This window comes from Lissotriton vulgaris, chromosome 10 (genome assembly GCF_964263255.1).
Source record: "Lissotriton vulgaris chromosome 10, aLisVul1.2, whole genome shotgun sequence".
In the NCBI taxonomy this organism is placed as follows: Eukaryota; Metazoa; Chordata; class Amphibia; order Caudata; family Salamandridae; genus Lissotriton; species Lissotriton vulgaris.
This window is the reverse complement of record NC_141698.1, coordinates 13,861,987-13,881,562: the sequence shown is the minus strand read 5'-3', so window position 1 is coordinate 13,881,562 and position 19,576 is coordinate 13,861,987. Positions and strand designations below refer to the sequence as shown.

The following is a 19,576-nucleotide window of genomic DNA, read 5'->3' as shown; positions in this document are numbered from 1 at the left end:
GACGCGGATCCCACAGGGAAAGGGGGGCTTTTAGAGGTACCCAAGAGGAGCCCATCTGACTCGGGGGGAGGGGGGGGGGTCAATCTAAATTTGACTTGTTTACTTATTCTGCAGTGATGTAGAACACGACAGAAATTAGCATAAACACAACCGAGCGTGTGTTCTGTTTAAATGATTATTATAGGTCGTGCACGCGAGGCGCTTTCATGTCCTTGTGTCAGAAGGATGGATAGCGCCTGCCCCCTGCGAGAGGGAATGGTATCGCCCGGTTATCACTGCCCGGGCCTTGAGGACTCAGCACAGAAATACTGTCAGACAAAGTATGTCCAAGAATTGACCCACAAATACATCATTTCGAAATAATACCTGCACCCATGTCCAGAATGCCTTTCTGGAGTGAATATATACTCCATATATGTAGCTAAAGACCAAAATAAACTAAAAATGAACACTCATTTAACATTTTAGATTCCACGAGGGGCAGCGTCCACGTTTGTTTTTCTCGTTATTGATTTGCAAACCTTGCATGAATCGTGAACTCTCCAGAGATGTTGCATTATTTAGAGGGGCCACTGTCCTGGAAGGAGGACACCCCGGGGACCGCGTAAAGCCGCGTGTTGAGTGTCGCAGCGCTGCGGCCCCCTGTGCAGGGATTGGGACCTGGCTATACCTGTTCATGCCCCAATAACCCATAATATGAGAGGCGTGTGAGTCGAAGCTCATGGTAGAGCGGGGACGGCCATGATGGTCTGTGAGTGTTCGACAATCACCTACGTAGTGACGAAAGGTGTGATGGAACCCCGGGGTGGCGACTCTGATTTAATCCTGAGCTATTCTGGGAATCAGCCAATCAACCTCTTGATGGTACGGTAATCTTCTTTTCCCGATTTAAAAAGGATGTAATCCTGCGGGATTATGAAGCATTACTTCAAGAGTTAAGTCACACACGCGTACTCAGATTTCATTCATGAGGAGACCGTCATATGAGACTATAGTAGTTGACAGACAGCGGCAGGTAACATATTATCATGTAAGAGTGTTTAATGCTGGCTGTCAAGATGGAATGTGGTGGCGAGAACCTTACCTCTGTCAGCAGTACTCACCCATACAGCCACTCATACATCCACTCACACACCCATTCAGAGAACCACTCACACGCCCACTCACAAACCCAAATAACAATTCACTCACACACCCACTCACACACCAATGCAGAGGCACACACATCCACTCACACACCCATACAGCCACTCATACACCCACTCAGAGAACCACTCACACCCCCACTCAGAGAACCACTCACACACCCAATCATATACCCACGTAACCATTCACTCACTCACACACCCACTCACACACCTGTAAAGCCACTCACACACCAATTCAGAGGCACACACAACCACTCACACACCCATTCAGAGACCCAGAACACCACTCACATACCCACTCAGCGACCCAGAACACCACTCGCACACCCACTCAAACACCCATACAGTCACTCACACACCCACTCAGAGAACCACTCACTCACCCACCCACACAGGCACTCACACACCCACTCATACACACAACTACTCAACCACTCACACATCTCTACAGCTACTCACACCCACAAAACCACACACCCACTGACAGAGCAACACAGCCAGTCACATACCCATTTACACACCCACACAAACACTCAAACACACATACAGGAGACTGTAGCAGTTCACAGACAGGGCCTGGTAACATATTACTGTGTATGCATGTTTAATGCTGGCTGTAAAGGAATGTAGTGAAGAGAACAGTACCTCTGTCAGCATGCTAAGGTCAATGAAGAACATCAGGGCGCAGCACAGACCCACCGCCACCTCCCGCTGGTACCGGAAGTTGTACCTGGTGGGCAGGAGATCCAGGATAGCAGTGATGAAGCCTTCCACGCCCACGAACTGTGAGGAGAGATGGCACAGGGTCAGAGGCAATGCAATAGGCTCCAAACATAGGACCAGGTTGGTGATAGGTTCAGCTGGCTTAGCCCTGTCTTCCGTCTACCGTACCCCTCGGTCAGCCCTGAACGGACGGGCTCTTTCATAGGTCTGACAGTGACGGACACTGAGAGAGCAGTATTGGGACTAGCTTGTAAGGCCTTCCTCTGGCCATAATATCTGGGGACAGGAACTAATATTCATCATCCTTTTTTTTGCAACAAATGAATTAAGCTGAACCCAGATTTATTTACATTTCATATATTTAATCGCAAAAGACAACATGCCTTGGGTTCGATCAGAAGCAACTGTATAGCTAACAGCAAATGTATGTTATGCATCTATATAACAAATACAGTCACTATATCAATTGTGTAACTATAGGACCTATATAACAATGTAATGCAACAATAACTATACAACTTTGTTAACTCTCTATACATGAAACCAATCGTACTGTGCTTAATGCGAAATATCTATGTAGTTCTAATAATTGTAATAACTTGAACATAGAATAGTGATGCATTTTTAATATGTTCCTTTCTGTGAAGTGCTAGATTAAAGTGCTACATAACCAATGACGAAGCTCTAACTGTGTAACTGCCCCTTTACACCATTAAACTGTCATTCCTGTACACTTTTAGACTGAGTTTGTAAATATGTTTACTTTGTGTTTATAATACAACTAGACTAACTCAGACATATATTTATGGTGATAACAATGTCACTTTGCTTACTATATGACTGTCCTGACATTGCTTTTGTAAGGACTACAAGCTCGATTTGCACCAGTGGCAGCATTTATGAACCCTGATTCCAGGTCACGCTTTGCGAACTGTAACGTTGCGCTTCAAAATGGAGTTGTACGCGTGGAAAAAATGTAACAGTATGGTTTAATTTTAAGCATGCGTAAATCTTTTCTCAGCGGAGGGCCTAGGTGTGGACGACTGCAAAGTAAACTGAACACCCACAAATTAGAAAGCGTGCTCCAACTGTATCAAAGTTTCTAGATATATTTGACCTCAAGCCGTATTAGTGCGTCATTTACAAGAATAAGGAAGTATTCTAACAAGTAAATAACTATGATAACCGCAAGTCGATTCACAGAGAGAGGGGAAAGTCGATATTTGCTCTCTTAGGTGCAGTTCTACTTCAGGAGTCATTTACAACTTTTGTGCAATTCAAAAAATCCTGGAGGGAGAGCACGTGCGCAATTTCCACCTGAGAAATTTCCACCAGGCGAAGCAGTCTTCATAATGACATCGAACATAAATGTGCATGTTTGCACATTATATTATTTTTATATCCTCATAAGGAAAATATGAACTAATATGTAACTGCACTAACTTTGTAACTATATTAACTATGCATGTATCATAATTATGAAACTATATATGTAACTACATTAAGTAAGCATTTATAATACCTGTGTTGCTTCAATAATGTTGTTACTATAGAAATAAAACATTTGTAATCATTTTTTATAATGGTACAAACCTTGTAAAAATAATGGCTATTTATTATTGTATATCTGCACTGCTTCACAAGCGATGCTCGGTACGTGTCTATGGTCATGCCACCATTGCATGTTGAACAGTACTCAACAGGGAGCTGTGCTAAGAGCTACCAGAGCTCGGCCGTTACATATAATACCCACGCTAACGCTGTAAGTATATGCATTTATGTATGCAACTGTCGCTATTATGTTTAAATGCAGAATTCTATCTCTAACAGCAACTCTATGTAACGTCACCTTGTGCCCATAACTCGGATTCTGTACTGTATAACCTAGTGACTGCGTAAAGAGGGGGTGGGGACACAAGACCGCAGGTTCAAGGCTCGGGCAGTTCTTCTTTGCAGTGCCACGCAATGGTGTGCGCCCCCTGATGGTGGGGTAGCTACCAGTAAAGGGATACCTTGGGGTGGATGAAGACATTTATCTATTCGTATATAACCCCCCCAAAATATAATTCTTCAAAGAGCTCCCTGGAGTCTTTAGGAGTCAGGGTGAACCCTCTGATGAAGCGTGCCACTACCAGTGTGGGGGAGGGGTGTATTACAAAGAAGGTTTTGCCTTCTCTCACCACGAGTGTGGTGCATCGGGGGTGTAGGTTATGCTCCTTTCCCATCAACACTGCCACCCTTGGGAGTGGGGTACTCCACTGGTTGTTGGAGCCTCTCAACGCTCAGAGCTCAAACAGCAGGTGACTTCGAGCCAAGCACATTTTCCCCACCGGTGACATCTTACGTCAATGTCCCACCCGGGTATGTCTGCAAGAACTCTTAGAATCACTACCCTATAGGTGAGAAGATGCACCCTGATTTAGAGGGCCGGTGACCCAGCGGATGGAGCCAGTGTATGACAGAGGGGAGCCGTACCCTGCTGGGGAGGGGCAAAAACCTGGAAAAGAGAGCCCGTACCCTCGTAGAGAGAACCTGTACCCTCTCAGAGGGAACCAGTACCCATCCCCTTCACCTACCTGGCTATCCAGGCCGAGAACCAGAAGCATGAAGAAGAACAGGGCTGACCAGAGGGGGGCCACGGGCATCAGGGTCACAGCCCGGGGGTAGGCGATGAAGGCGAGGCCGGGTCCTAGGGAGAGACAAGGGGTGAGAGTCAGTGCGGGTCCTGGGTGGAACACGCTTCTTTCAGGACAGGACTGGCCCAAGAGGCTCTTGGGCGGAACACGCTTCTTCAGGACAGTACTGGCCCAGGAGGCTCTTGGGTGGAACATGCTTCTTCAGGACAGTACTGGCCCAGGAGGCTCTTGGGCGGAACACGCTTCTTTCAGGACAGTGCTGGCCCAGGAGGCTCTTGGGTGGAACACGCTTCTTCAGGACAGTACTGGCCCAGGAGGCTCTTGGGCGGAACACGCTTCTTTCAGGACAGTACTGTCCCAGGAGCCTCTTGGGTGGAACACGCTTCTTTCAGGACAGTACTAGCCCAGGAGGGCCTTGGGTGGAACACGCTTCTTTCAGGACAGTACTGGCCCAGGAGCCTCTTGGGTGGAACACGCTTCTTTCAGGACAGTACTAGCCCAGTAGGGCCTTGGGTGGAACACGCTTCTTTCAGGACTGGCCCAGGAGGCTCTTGGGTGGAACACGCTTCTTTCAGGACTGGCCCAGGAGGCTCTTGGGTGGAACACGCTTCTTTCAGGACAGTGCTGGCCCAGGAGGCTCTTGGGTGGAACACGCTTCTTCAGGACAGTACTGGCCCAGGAGGCTCTTGGGCGGAACACGCTTCTTTCAGGACAGTACTGGCCCAGGAGCCTCTTGGGTGGAACACGCTTCTTTCAGGACAGTACTGGCCCAGGAGCCTCTTGGGTGGAACACGCTTCTTTCAGGACAGTACTAGCCCAGGAGGGCCTTGGGTGGAACACGCTTCTTTCAGGACTGGCCCAGGAGGCTCTTGGGTGGAACACGCTTCTTTCAGGACTGGCCCAGGAGGCTCTTGGGTGGAACACGCTTCTTTCAGTACTAGCCCAGGAGGGCCTTGGGTGGAACACGCTTCTTTTTGGGACAGATCTGGTTTGGGAAGCCCTTGGGTGGGGCACACTTCTATCCAGACAGTGCTGGGCCACATTAATCCCTTGAAGCCCCACCGCTGCTGATCTCAAAGTGGCCACCCCGAGCCCAGCACTTACCTGACTCGGCCACCTTGGAAATGTCGACGCCCTGCTCCGCTGCCATGAACCCCAAGATAGAGAAGACGACAAAACCGGCAAAGAAACTGGTCCCACTGTTTATCAGCGCCAGGATGAAGGCATCCCTGGAGAAGGGAGAGAAAACAGTGAGGGTAGAAAGGTTACTAATGTTACTGCACAGACACAACATTCAGCGCATCCCTGGAGGAGTGAAAACAGAGCGGGTGGAAAGGGGGTACTAATGTTACTGCACACACAGAAACAACCCTCAATGCATCCCTGGAGGAGAGAGAAAGAGAGAGAGAGAGAGAGAACACAGAGAGGGTAGGAAGGGGGTACTAATGTTACTGCACACACAGAAACAACCCTCAATGCATCCCTGGAGGAGAGAGAAAGAGAGAGAGAGAGAGAGAACACAGAGAGGGTAGGAAGGGGGTACTAATGTTACTGCACACACAGAAACAACCCTCAATGCATCCCTGGAGGAGAGAGAAAGAGAGAGAGAGAGAGAGAGAGAGAGAGAGAACACAGAGAGGGTAGGAAGGGGGTACTAATGTTACTACACACACAGGCACCACCCTCAGTGCATCCCTGGAGGGGAGAGAGAAAACAGAGCGGGTGGGAAGGGGGTGCTAATGTTACTGCACACACAGACACCACCATCAGTGCATCCCTGGAGGAGAGAGAGAGAGAGAACACAGAGCGGGTGGGAAGGGGGTGCTAATGTTACTGCACACACAGACACACCCCCCTCAGTGCATTCCTGGAGCAGGAGAGAGATAGCCGAGATCTGTCCACAGACAGATGTGTGCATGGGGAGGGGCGAGACAGGGTCCTTGACGTCGGAACTCACTGACAGATGTGTGCATGGAGAGAACACAGAAAGCCTCCATGCAGAGGGATGTGCGCACACACACACAGCATACTTCAATTCGATTGCTTAAATGCACATTGTTAACATTGAGCTCAGTTTAAAGCTGTGTTTTTGTTGTTGTTAGGACTGATCTAAGACACTTCTACAGGCATTTGTCATCGTCTTTTCCACTTGTTTCTCGCGCCTCCTCGCAGACTTCATTCACTTACCCCCTCTCCCAGCAGAGTTATTCAGATATTTCCCAAACGTTCACACATATTTGAGCAGATTCGGGCTGTTTTGGAAGTAGGGGCCCGATGTAGGTCGGTCGGTAACGGCCGAAAATCGGTATTTTCGGCCGTTACCGATCGGTATACATGATTTGACATGTAGGTGCACTATTTTACCGAATCGGTAACTTTACCGAATCGGTAAAGTTACCGATTCTGTAAAATACAGAATCGGTAACTTTACCGATTCGGTAAAGTTACCGATTCGGTAAAATACCGAATCGGTAATTTTACCGATTCGGAGCCACCCATATGTAGGTGGGACTCTTCAGAGTCCAAGGAGCCTTAACGAATCGGTATTTTACCATCAAATCCTATTTGATGGTAAAATACCGATTCCGGTGTGCATGCACATGTGTGCATGCACACCTATGCCATGTGACAGGCAGACCTGCCCTTAGGGCAGGTATGCCTGCCACATGGCACCTGTGCCTGTTTTGGGGGTGCCAGAGGGTGTCAAAGTGACACCCCCTGCACCCTTGAGAAATTCGGTATTTACCGATTCGGTAAATACCGAATCGGTAATGCCCATTCATTCCTATGGGCTTCAAAGCCCATAGGAATGAATGGGCATTACCGATTCGGTATTTACCGAATCGGTAAATACCGAATTCATCCGATTCGGTATTCCAGCACATCTGGAATACCTACATATCGGACCCATTTATTTACCGATTTTAAATTACCGAATCGGTAAAATTCGGTAATTTGAAATCGGTAAATCAATTTTACCTACATCGGGCCCTAGGTGCCTTGATCCGAATCCTTGGTGTCATACAACAAACTGACCAGCAGAGGGCAGGCGTCTCTCAGGCTGGATGCTGAGCTCCGTGGACAGCTCGATTCTTAAGTAAAGTTAGAACTGGAGAGGCGCGAAAACAAAGTTTCTTAGGGCCAGATGTAGGTGAAATAGATTTACCGATTTTTAATTACCGAATTTTACCGATTCGGTAATTAAAATTCGGTAAATCTATGGGGTGGACATTTAGGAATACCGAATCGGATGATTTCGGTATTTACCGATTCGGTAAATACCGAATCGGTAATGCCCATAGGAATGAGGAATGAATGGGCATTACCGATTCGGTATTTACCGAATCGGTAAATACCGATTTTCACAAGGGTGCAGGGGGTGTCACTTTGACACCCCCTGGCACCCCCTAAACAGGATTGGGTGTCATGTGGCAGGCATACATGCCCTAAGGGCAGGTCTGCCTGTCACATGGCATAGGTGTGCATGCACACATGTGCATGCACACCAGAATCGGCATTTTACCATCAAATTGGATTTGATGGTAAAATTCCGATTCGGTAAGGCCTCTGGGACTCTGAAGAGTCCCACCTACATCTGGGTGGCTCACATTCGGTAAATTTACTGATTTTTTACTTTACCGATTCTGTAAAATAATGCCCCCTACATACCTATCACCTATTTACCGATCGGTAACGGCCGAAAATACCGATTTTCGGCCGTTACCGACCTACATCTGGCCCAAAATCTTTTGAGAGAAAATGGGACGAACATGACGTGACATGTTAAAGTGGCGGCTCCTCTGCCAAGGCGGAAAAGCGTCGCCCACTGAACATAAGGAAAAATAAAATGATAATAAATATTAGTATCAGTTTCGTTTTTCTATTTCATCAGTGGCTCTCGCGGTGGGCGGGGCTGGCCAGAGCAGGCGGAGGAGTGGTTTACACTCCCTAAGTGCGCCCGGCTGCTTGGCCGACCCTCTTGGGCCGGCCAAACAGTCCTGCGCACTTTGCATGCTCCCCAACAGGCTGCATTACACAGCCTGCTGAGGAACGTGCTAAGCCTCCGATTCCCGGTCTGAGCACCGAACCACGGCGCTCAGACCAATCACAGCACTGCATTGCAGGGTTGTGATTGGCTCAGGGGAGCTTGGGAGCCCGGGTGCTTCCTGCTGCCGGCCGGGACTGCAGGAAGAGAAGGAAGATGACGGAGAGGCAGCGGCTGGCCATTACAGGTAAGTGTTTTTTTTATTTCTTTTTTCGTCGTCACTGCCTTCTCCCCCTCCACCTGGTCCAGTAGCTGCCGCTACTGTATGTATCTAATAATAACTGTGCTTCTGTGAATATAAGTCAAAAATGACAGATAGGGACCCCCTCACCAAAGGGACGGGGCACCAAAAGCGACTATCCAGTCAGAAAATAATTATCTTTTTGTTTTTATTTTTAAATAATATGTCAGACACCCTTACATACTTTTCTCACAAGTTCATTATTCACTCATTCATATGTACCACCAGTATCACTGAAATAGTACCTCAAAGGCATAAGTATAGAACTAGTCTGATTTATTCATGAAAAAATACCCTTTGATTTCTTCTTATCACATAAATAGAGATTTTTGAAACAACAGTACATAGACATTTAATAAAAGTACATAAAAATAGATGCACGAATAAAAGCATAAAAAGGGGGCATACATTTGGCAATCAATTTGTCTTAAAATAGTCACTAATCGATTATGGTCATTGATCAAGGTTCAAAGTATTATCAAATCATTATTATCTAAGGTGTCAACCAAAGCCTGCCCTGTTTAGAACAAAAACATGCTTTCATTGACACGTTTCGGTGGATTCCTCTTGTTCACAACCACCTTCTTCAGGATAAAGTATTTTTCACTATGGCTGGGGCTCAACATTTTCTTGTTACCAGAATATACTGTGGACCAATATTATTCATTTTATAATTTTATCTTTCTGTTGATGAATTCATTCATTGGTATGCGGGGTCCAAATAATATCAAATTTTCTTCCCGGTCAGGTATTCTATTACCAAGTCACATTAATTTGCTTATATCATGGTTCTTTGCATGATATCTTAACTTGCCTTTCTTATATCCGGTCAAGTGGTGCCTATTAGGTACAGAAAACCGGCACTTCAAAATTCCTCCTCGCGTTCGTCTATTTCTGTGAATGTATACATGCAAACATTTTACAAGACAAAAGTGGGGCAATAAAAAAAAAAATTTGCAGAATGTATCCCACCCATTGACTTCTACTGAGGCCTGAATCTGGTCTATTGTCATGTATGGGACTTGTAAGCGCGCTGCTGCAGGATCAGATATCAGAAATGCAAATATAAGGTTTTGTTTTTCTTACCTGGCAGGCGCACAGAGAAAGTGCTGTGGCAGTCAAGGAGCGTGACAAAAATGTGCACTGGCCTGCAGGAGCAACTTACTGGCAGTGCATCCTCCGAGGCACACATTACCAGTCCCTGTCGGCATACACCAGCGGAGGAATCGAGTTTCTGCATGCAGGAATCGGAGGCGGGAGATTAACCTTGAAACCAGTAGTTGGACCTAGGACTCTGGGCGACTCGCCGCTGCTGAACAGTGCTGAGGTGCAGGTGCTCTCTCCTAACAATATGGCTGCCAATGGCCCCTGCTACTGCAGAGTGGCCACTGTCATGTCTGTGCGCTAGTAGTTGGGATCAGGCTGGGACATTATGACACTGTAACCCAGAGAAGCCACCACAGAGTCCTCAGAGCCTTCTGGAATTTTCCAACCCCCCCAGGTTGGCGCCAGAACTTGCCGCCTTTTTGCAGGGTCACCTGACCTAGGGGTATAAAGGTGAGGGAGGGAAAACCTGACAGTTAGTTGGAGCAATGCTGGACCTGGGGACCCTCCGCCGGAGTATAGGCTGCTGAGCTGGGGGAAGCTACACCACTGAGGCTGACTGAGCTTAGGCCCTGCTGTCCCCAAGATAGCTGAGTGATCCGGCCAGCCTGCTGACCTGCCCAGTGTGAGGGGGAACCCGGGGTGCTAACTCCAGTGTGCCTGCTCAGCCTTCCATCCTCCCAACCACTGCTGCTAACTCCTGCCACTAATGTCTGTCACCTACTGCCAGCGCTGAGAGAAGAAGCGCTGGCCACCTACCATCTGGATCACCCCAACCAGCGCTGAGGAACCTGTGAGCGCTGCTGCTGCTGGGAAACACCAGGCAAAGCGCTGTGTCTCCCAAGCGCTGGATTGACAAAGTCGGTCACCTTTTGCTAGCGCTGTGCCAACCAAGCGGTCTAGTGCTGGACTACCCCCTTCTGCTAGCGCTGTGCCCAGGAAGCGCTGTCCCACCAGAATCCGCCATTGCCTGCTAGTGCTGTGCTGACAACGCGCGGTGCCACCTCTGCACTGGCCTTCAATAATGAACCCCTTTCTGTGAGTGCAGTGCTGTCCTGCTGCCGTGTGCCCACATGCTGTTGAGTCATAGGCCACGCCCCGGTAAGCCGTGCTCCCATTGGTTCCTCCCTCCAGATCATCTAGGAGTTCGAGGGCTGCCCAGGACTTGGGGAGAGCGCCCCGGAAGAAAGCGGCACCCTGACTGGGCCGGACCGGGTCTGCTGAAGCAGTGTGAGGCCTGCCTCCACCAGGACCAGCCCGGTGTGAGGCCTACATTCTTCTCCCCTCCCCCAGACACAACGGTGAGTGAAGGAGGTTAGGGGCCCACGCACACGCGGAGGCCCCGTCCACGGCCTGGGGGGAGGCCCAAGGGGGATCCTGGGGTCCCGAGCACTTGTCACCGAACTCCCAGACACGACTGTCTGGGAGCTGCCTCCTGCCGCCGGGCCCTCTTCGAACCAGCCGTGCACCTCTGCTTGGGAAGTGTCAACCGCCTGGACTCTATGACACCACAGAATAGGTAGCTTATACAGAGTATCTCTGTGTAGGGCAGGTCGCCCATAGTGAAGACATCATTTTAGGAGCCCCGTGACTGGTTGTACCTGCCCTCGAGAGCCGGATGACCGGCATTGTGTAGATATTTGAGAACTACTACCTGCACAACCTACTTGTCTAGGCCTGGTTCTCATGTTGAATGTATGCTGCAGGGGACAGGCTGCTTAGATTGACACCGCCCACGCATAAGGAATGCTGCCCTTATTGAATGTGTACTTAGGACATGTTGCTTTTGTTGTTCACATACCTGCCTCAAAGTTGTTCCTGGTGCTGCATATATGAATGAGCGTTTTACAAACACTGCACAGGAAATGTTACCTGTATTGTCCTGGGTTACCAGAGACCCTCTAATCCATTTACTGTGAGAATCCTATGTTATCTGCTCAACAAGAAATGGATAAAGAAACTTGTTTTGTCAATGCCCTTGAAGTGGTGTCTACTTATTGCGTGTGCTTTACTGGGTCAGTGTGAGTGTGTGCTGCACAACTACTTAAGCGGTACAAAAGGGGGTGGTGATGGACGGAGCATTTAAATCAATCAAACACTCACACCCAGTCAAAAGATCTGGGTTTAATCCATCACTGTTCTTTAGCCCACTCTGCCACCCCAGTTCAGACATGGCTATATGCAAATCAGTCTGACCCTGTGCCTCATGGGAACAGTCCAGCCCGAACTGCCAAGACATGTCTTCCCTGGACCGGAAACAAGCTTCCGAGGACCGGTTTCTGGCATTCCAGCCGTCTTCAGCCCGGCTTGCTTGAATCCAGTGGCAAAGTGAGCAAGGGACTCACGTCTGAGCATACCCTGCCACACTTATGGCGGCCAAAAGCGGTACAAAAGGGGGTGGTGATGGACGGAGCATCTGAATCAATCAAACACTCACACCCAGTCAAAAGATCTGGGTTTGATCCATCACCGTTCTTTAGCCCACTCTGCCACCCCAGTTCAGACATGGCTATATTAATACTTCAAATATTCTCTGTGAACCCCTCCCGTTTCTCCTGTTTCCATCTAAAAGAAACGTTGTTTATGGTTATTGCATAAAAGATAGATACAACATGTGTCTACAAAATGACTGTAATAGACACTCACACATCACCCACCTTAAAAATAAATTAAAGGAAAAGGGTACTTAAAACAATTTGGCTAAGACATATTTCAGGTCATCAGGGCAAGACTCTCTCCAGTACAGAGCTGGCTTTATCAGGGGGGCCGTAAAAAGGCTGGGGCCCAGCGCCACAGCCCACTTTCTCCATGTCTTTAAAACTGTCTGCCCCTCTGGAGGGTAGAAGGGGGGTGCTCTGTCTCCCCTAGAGACCACTGTATGTCCTGCCTGCCTGCCAGTGGCTCTCCCCTTTACACGACCCTGCAGAGGGGGGTGTAAAGGGGGGACACACATTGGCAGACAGGCAGGACATAAAGTTATATTTCTTTGGAGACAACACCCTCCAACCCCGCCCCCTCGCTCCCCCTGCTTCCCCCCCCCCCCACACACACACATAGGGGGCTCTGTTGAGCGTGGACTTCAGGGGCCTCCCAGCTGAGGAGATAAACGCACAGGCTGTTTATTCTCTTGTCCCTTTCAGGCCCCCATAAGGAAGGAAGCCCTCCCTTCCATTCCTGGATAGTGTTATGTTCAACTGGGATCTAAAAACCATAAATCAGGTGCTGTGTGAGTGGGAGAGGGCGGGGCTTGGGTGGAGGGACCGTCTCTGGGCTCATCCAAGCACCAGGATGGCCCAATTTGGGGGGGGGGGGGGGGGCGGGGGCGCATGGCTGAGGAATATGAAGGTCCCAGCAATGGACAGCGGCAGAGGCAACATTCCAGTCCATCATTTTTCACTCACTGTCTCTCTCCACAAATGGGCAGCAGCATATGTAAATCAGACTTGTTCCTTGTCCAATAGGAACGCTCCATGCTAGGACACCTCCCCTCTGAACAGGAAAACAAGCAACCTCGGTTCCAGCCTCACCAGGAAGGCGAGCTTGAGTCCTGTGGCACCGTGAGCACAGAACACACATCCGGGCCCTTGTTACACGTAGGGCATTGCACTGAGGCACAAGCATTGGAAATAGAAATGCCAGTAGAAGTGCCTTTTGTGTCATTTATGGGTTTCGCCAATCAATAAGTCATGATACACACAGTAAGACTTTCACCTTTGCACTCAGCCATTCACTCTTCCATCCACTAACTCATTCTTGCATTTACCCTTTGACACAACTGCAACAAAACACACACAAACTCAACAACATATGCAAGATGAATTAAAAAAAAAAAGTAAAAACAAGCATGTGCAATGCAATAGGTCTCGCATTTATGCAAGTTTCAGCTATTGACATTGCAAATAACAATGCCTTAAATTCTTGTTTTCGTTTTTAATACATAAATAAAAGGTATTGTCATTTACAATGCCGATAGCTTAAACCCGCGTAAATGCGAGACCTATTGCATTGCAAATGCTTGTTTTTTTTTTTTTTAGCAGAGGACTTGTTCGAAAATCCAAACTCACAATGCATCTTTTGTGCTTATTTGCTTTGCATTGATAGCGCTGCTGATTTATTTTTTAGATTGATAACCAATATTCATATTCAATCTTGTAATTATGAATCCAATAGTAAGCTAGGCACAGGCACAGGCATTCAGCAGCTATAGAATAGGGCATGGGATGGCACCATGGGCCTTGCACACTTATCACTTTTTTTTGTGCAAATTAATCGCAGTTTGAAGTCTGGGTCTTCAGTACAATGGTTCTACTTTACGAAGCTGCATTTGAATCTATTGACATTCAGTGCTACATGAGTTTAATGGCTGGTGCCTTCAGGGACGTCATTTCCGGTCCATGTACAAATTTGTGGATGTCAAGTGTGGGGGTCACCAGAGGAAGCGGCTACCACCCCTGGCCTGCCCGTTGGCACCGTGGCACTGTGCCGTGACAACAGCACGCGTTCTGTGCTTCGATGCGTTCACGTGTCTACTTCAAGCAACACTATTTACTGCTTAAACCTTCTAATTATGTGAGAAAGGATCCCCGTGAGAAGGATTTGTTTTCTTTCTCATGTTCAAAAAACATTAGGAACTATTCAACATACTGAACGTAGAACTGGTTATTTTTGGGTGCCGGTCTAAAGGAGTAAATACGGTCTTCTGTTTAAACATACCACATACTACTAATATACAGACATACTTTTTTCAGCGTGCAGTTCTGTTTAGCTAAAAGTATAGCCCTCTCTTGCACTTGAGCCGACGTATGAAAAGGTGGAAAACTGAGCTCCAAACAGATGGAGAATATATTACTATATTTGCGGACAGAAAGTTGTGTTTTAGAATCCCTCGTTCTTCTATTGCGGACAGAGCGAAAGAACAGTTTAAAACACAGCTTTTTTTGTGGCTTGTCTTTGAAGTGAAAATAGCCAGAGGCCGTCGTCAAGTTGCGTCTTAGTGCCGGAGGGGTCCTTTTCCCACAGGACTGTATCCTGAATATTCATGGTGCGTTCGTCCCCGCCAGCATCCTGCGGAGGGGGTGGGGGCGGGGGATGCACTCTCTTCCCAACATAGAAGTTAGTAAAACCAACGTAGAGGGGTGGGTGTCTCGTAGTGCGAAAGTGAAAGTGACCGGAAACATGATCCAGAACAGATGGCACCATGCGCGCCCCTGCTCACCCCGGCAAGCTGGGGGCCATGGGGCACCCACGGGTCTAGAGCGATTCTAAGAGGCCCTCTCCTAGAGCAGCGCATGCGAGCTGGCTAGGCTCGACCTAAAAATGGAAATATGCTGCCGTCTAAACACATTGGGCATTTGCTTGTAATAACAAAACTAAACATAGCAGAGAATTTCTGTCTTGCGCAGGTATTGTAAATAGTCTATCTTTGTTTTGAAGGTCCAGCATTGCTGACACATTCAGAACCATCTATGTTGGCCATCTTGGTATGGTAACTCAATGATACACTATGGGTAACAGCATTCCAAAATGGTTGCCAGGTTCAGAGGAAGTGGGTACGTTGGATGTGGCGCACTGCAGATGAAATGAGCAGCAAACAAGTGACCCATTAGCACTGCCTGTAGAGCCGCAGGGCCCTGGTCCGAAATACTGAAATAAAAAGCGGATAAAACCTAGGTAGTAGCAGCACAGAATGAATGGGGAATTAAAAAAGGAGAAAATTGAAAACAAAAGGACTGGACAACCAGCACTGATACCGAAGCACACTCATTTTCAGGTGGATGCGCACGTGATCAGAAACTGCCGTAATTCGCAGGGTAAGAGAGTCAATGTCTGATGCGGACTGAACCATTTTCCCACGCAGTTCGCTGTCATGGTTGGCAGAAGAGTTTAAGTGACACTCAAGTAGACCAATGGCAGAAGAGGGTGGACTCATTACCCCATGCCGTACGCTGTCACATATGGAAGCAGAGTGTAAGTGACACTCAGAGACCAATGGCAGCAAAGGGCTGACCCAGAGGCCCACTATGTATCCACTTTGGACTAGTCATTGTCGCTGGGCTATTAACTAATGCACTATATAATCTGACACTAAGAGCTCACCACTTTAGACTAAGGCAAACTACTGTACTCTGACACACACCTATCTGTGTCTTGTAACCGACTGTTTACATGTGTATTCTGCTGTTTATTTTTATATTTTTTACATTTTATCTATAGATTTATATTTTATCAGAACTATTCCTTCAATTGTACCCTGCACTACTCTACACAATTCTGCAACCTGCACCATTTTCTCACTTTTATCTCCTGTAATTCACCGACTGCTACCTCATATAGTTTAGGCTTATATTATATTTTATCATAACTACTCCTCCAAGTATACTCTGCACTACTTTGCACAATGCTGCAACCTGCACCCATTTATTACTTTTTTCTCATGTAATTTTGCACATATCTAACTCATAAGTGCCTGCCTATTTTTGCAGTACTCTACCTCTACTTGTATCTTGTACATTACTACTTACAATTAGTCTGTATAGTTAAACACTTGTGTGATTAAGTGCCTGCATTTAGTGCAACATTATACCTCAATCTGTATTTTGTACATTTTCTTTTTTGTAAACTTGCACATACCTCACTTTTCTACACTGTCAATGTACCAAGCGCTACCTCAAATTGTTCTGGCGAATAACTAGTATTAATATTGCTCAGGCAGCTTTTTTAGTGACACCGGTACTCGGTTTCAGTATATCAGCAATATTATTTATTTATGTGGGCACTGTACATCTAAGTACATCTATGTAAGCCGCACCTATTTCAGGTCTATTTCATATCTACTCTCGATGTGCACCGTTTGACACCACTTATATTTTTATATTTTTGTATATTTCGTTACATTGTGTAAGCTGTACCGTCTGCTAACTCATATTTCCTCATTCATTAGTGTACACTATGTAAGCCACACCCATTCGCACTGTTTATTTTTGGTTTGCACAGATTGCTACCTCTTTATCTTGATTATCTTGATTATTTTGAATATTCTGTTACTCACTAGTGGCATTCGTGTTTCACGTAATTTATTGTCAGCATTGTGCTTTACTCCGATTGTTACCTCTATATGTTGGCTATTTTTGTCACTCACTAGTGTTACCTGTGTACCATGTAACCTACTATTTGCATTGTTCTTTGCACATGTGTCGCACTATCAGCTACCCCCCCACACCCACCTCTACCGCCACACCCACCTACACATATTCCGCCATCCCAGCATGGAGCCCATCGGCAAGCACACATATAAAATCAACTACCCATCCGCACTCACCAAAAAAGCCGCTAAACGCTTTAAACACAATTTCCTGAGGTCCCACCCTGAAACCCCCTTTGTCGACACCTACTTCTCACCGGTCAATGGATCCCTGAACATCGATATAATCTTCCACACCTCTCGCAGAGCTCAATGGAGAAAAACGTTCTTCGTCTTACTCACTGTCTCCACCACCAGGAAATCCACTCATGGCTTAACTCTCTCCATCACACCATCCCAACTCTTCCTAGGCAGAACCACCATTACTATCTACAATAACGGGATTGTCCTAATTCAATCCACAGACAGGAACCTGGAACTACTAGACAACCTGTTCCCCACTTTCAAAGAGAACCTCTCCAACCATCGGACTTCCACTCACATCCCCTCCAGTAATATCACCCCAGACTTCACAGCCCCCACCGACAACTCTTCTTACCTAGCTCAGCACCTGAACGATATTCACCCCACTTCCTCCCCCACCACACCAGTCACTCACCCACCTGCTGCAACCACCCCACACTCCGCAATCACAGACACAAATAACTTCCCATCATACACCAGCCGCCCCCACACTCCCATCCCGGGGACCCCCACTCATAACACCCTCACCCCTCCGCTCCCCCCTGACATCATAGACCCCGCCCACAACCCCTCTAACCTAGTTCAGCACCAGATCGACACACATAGCGACAAATCCCACACTCTGTCCCCCCCCTCCCTCAGCCCCCACTTCCACACGCTAACTAACCATGCAGAGCACACCACATCTACTATCTAACTCCCCCTCCCCATGACAGGACCATCTCCTACCCCAGCTCCCCCCCCACCCTCAGCCCTCACTACGCTTCAGGCTCCCCCTTCACCACCATCATACACTCCACTTCCACCCCTCTCTCTCCGCCTGCCACGAATTCCCGCCTCTACGCCTCCAACCTCCTCCGCACCTCATCCACCCCCATCGACCCCTTACCCTATCTCCTCCCTAACACCAATCCGTACGTCGACAACACGGAGCCCTGCATGAACACCAACCCTCCCCCCCACCCGCACGCTAAGTCCCAGGTCAGCCACCCAACCATGACTTCCACCCCCAGCACTAACACTCACCCCACGCTAGACAAGATTATGTCCTTCCTCCTACAACTCAAAGAAGAAATTCACACCATCAAGGAAGACGTGCACACCATCAAAGAGCTGCTCACCACACCCCCTAGACCCGCCTCACTCACCACCACCCCCCCTCTCAACTTGCTCCCCTCCCGTCCCGCCGACGCTCCTAAGCCAGGTCCCTCACACCGGACCGCGACCCATGCCCACAATCGCAACAAGCACACCCGCCGCACTCACTGGACCGCGATCCCCGACGACAATCGCAACAACCGCCCCCTTCGCACATGCAACCCTCTCTCGGACCTCGACACTCTCTCCCTCCTCCGCTCCTACGACCCAGCTCCCCTAAACCCCACAACCGCCTCGCACCCCATCCCCACAATACACTCAAATCCCCGTAGATCCTCCACTCTTAACAACAGAATATCCGTCCCGAATAACCTTAGAAAAGTCCCACTCTCTCTAGTACCCTCTTCCTCTCCCGACACACCCCGTCTCAAATGCACTCTCCTAAACTGCAGATCGGCTTCTAAATACTCCTCCGCCATCGCTGATCTCATCCTAAGATTGGACCTTGACCTAATCATCCTGACTGAAACCTGGCTAACCGAATCCTCTACACCTGTAATGGACATTCTGGTCCCCCCTAACTACCACATCATTAGGCTTGACAGGTCTGGCAAGATAGGTGGCGGAATCGCATGCATATACAGGAACAGCCTTTCTGTTCTGAAAGTCTCCGTGCCGTCCCTACCCTCTCCAACTTCCTACGAATACATCTGCCTCGATATCATCAGTGATGGCAAACCGATATGCTCTCTTCATGGCATTTACCACCCTCCCAGAGACCACCTCATCTTCGCCCAACAAATGATGGACTTGATTTCAACCAACGCAGGACGACAGCTCACCCAAATATACCTGGGTGACTTCAACCTCCATTGGAACGATCTTAATGATGCGGTGGTAAATAGTCTTAAAAGCTTCCTCAGCGCCCTGGACCTCACACAATTATGCAACAGCCCGACCCACGAGAAAGGCTCTATCCTCGACCTTATCATCGCCAAAGAGGGCGCTACTCAACTTGAGTCTATTCAACCCTGTGACTGGTCAGACCATCATATTGTCACATTCCACATCAATGAAAAAGTCAAACTCAACCCGGTTCAACCCTCCAGACCTAAAGTCTGGAAAAGAGACCTGAAAAAACTCAACCCATACTCCCTACCCCCGAACAGTCGCGACCTCCTACTCCCGCCTACGGGC

At 48.1% G+C, this 19,576-nt stretch overlaps 1 protein-coding gene across 2 annotated transcripts in view; it reads right to left on the bottom strand.

The window, feature by feature from the left end:
- The window catches only part of SLC6A8 (solute carrier family 6 member 8), a 169,145-nt gene that overhangs the window by 18,200 nt on the left and 131,369 nt on the right, over positions 1 to 19,576 (bottom strand). For both annotated transcript variants that reach the window (XM_086940218.1, XM_086940216.1), the window contains exons 7-9: positions 5,612 to 5,736; positions 4,448 to 4,560; positions 1,794 to 1,931 (exon numbers count right to left, since the gene is read on the bottom strand). In XM_086940218.1, coding sequence (XP_086796344.1) covers positions 1,794 to 1,931; positions 4,448 to 4,560; positions 5,612 to 5,736 — 376 coding nt within the window. The remainder of the gene's footprint in view (positions 1 to 1,793; positions 1,932 to 4,447; positions 4,561 to 5,611; positions 5,737 to 19,576) is intronic.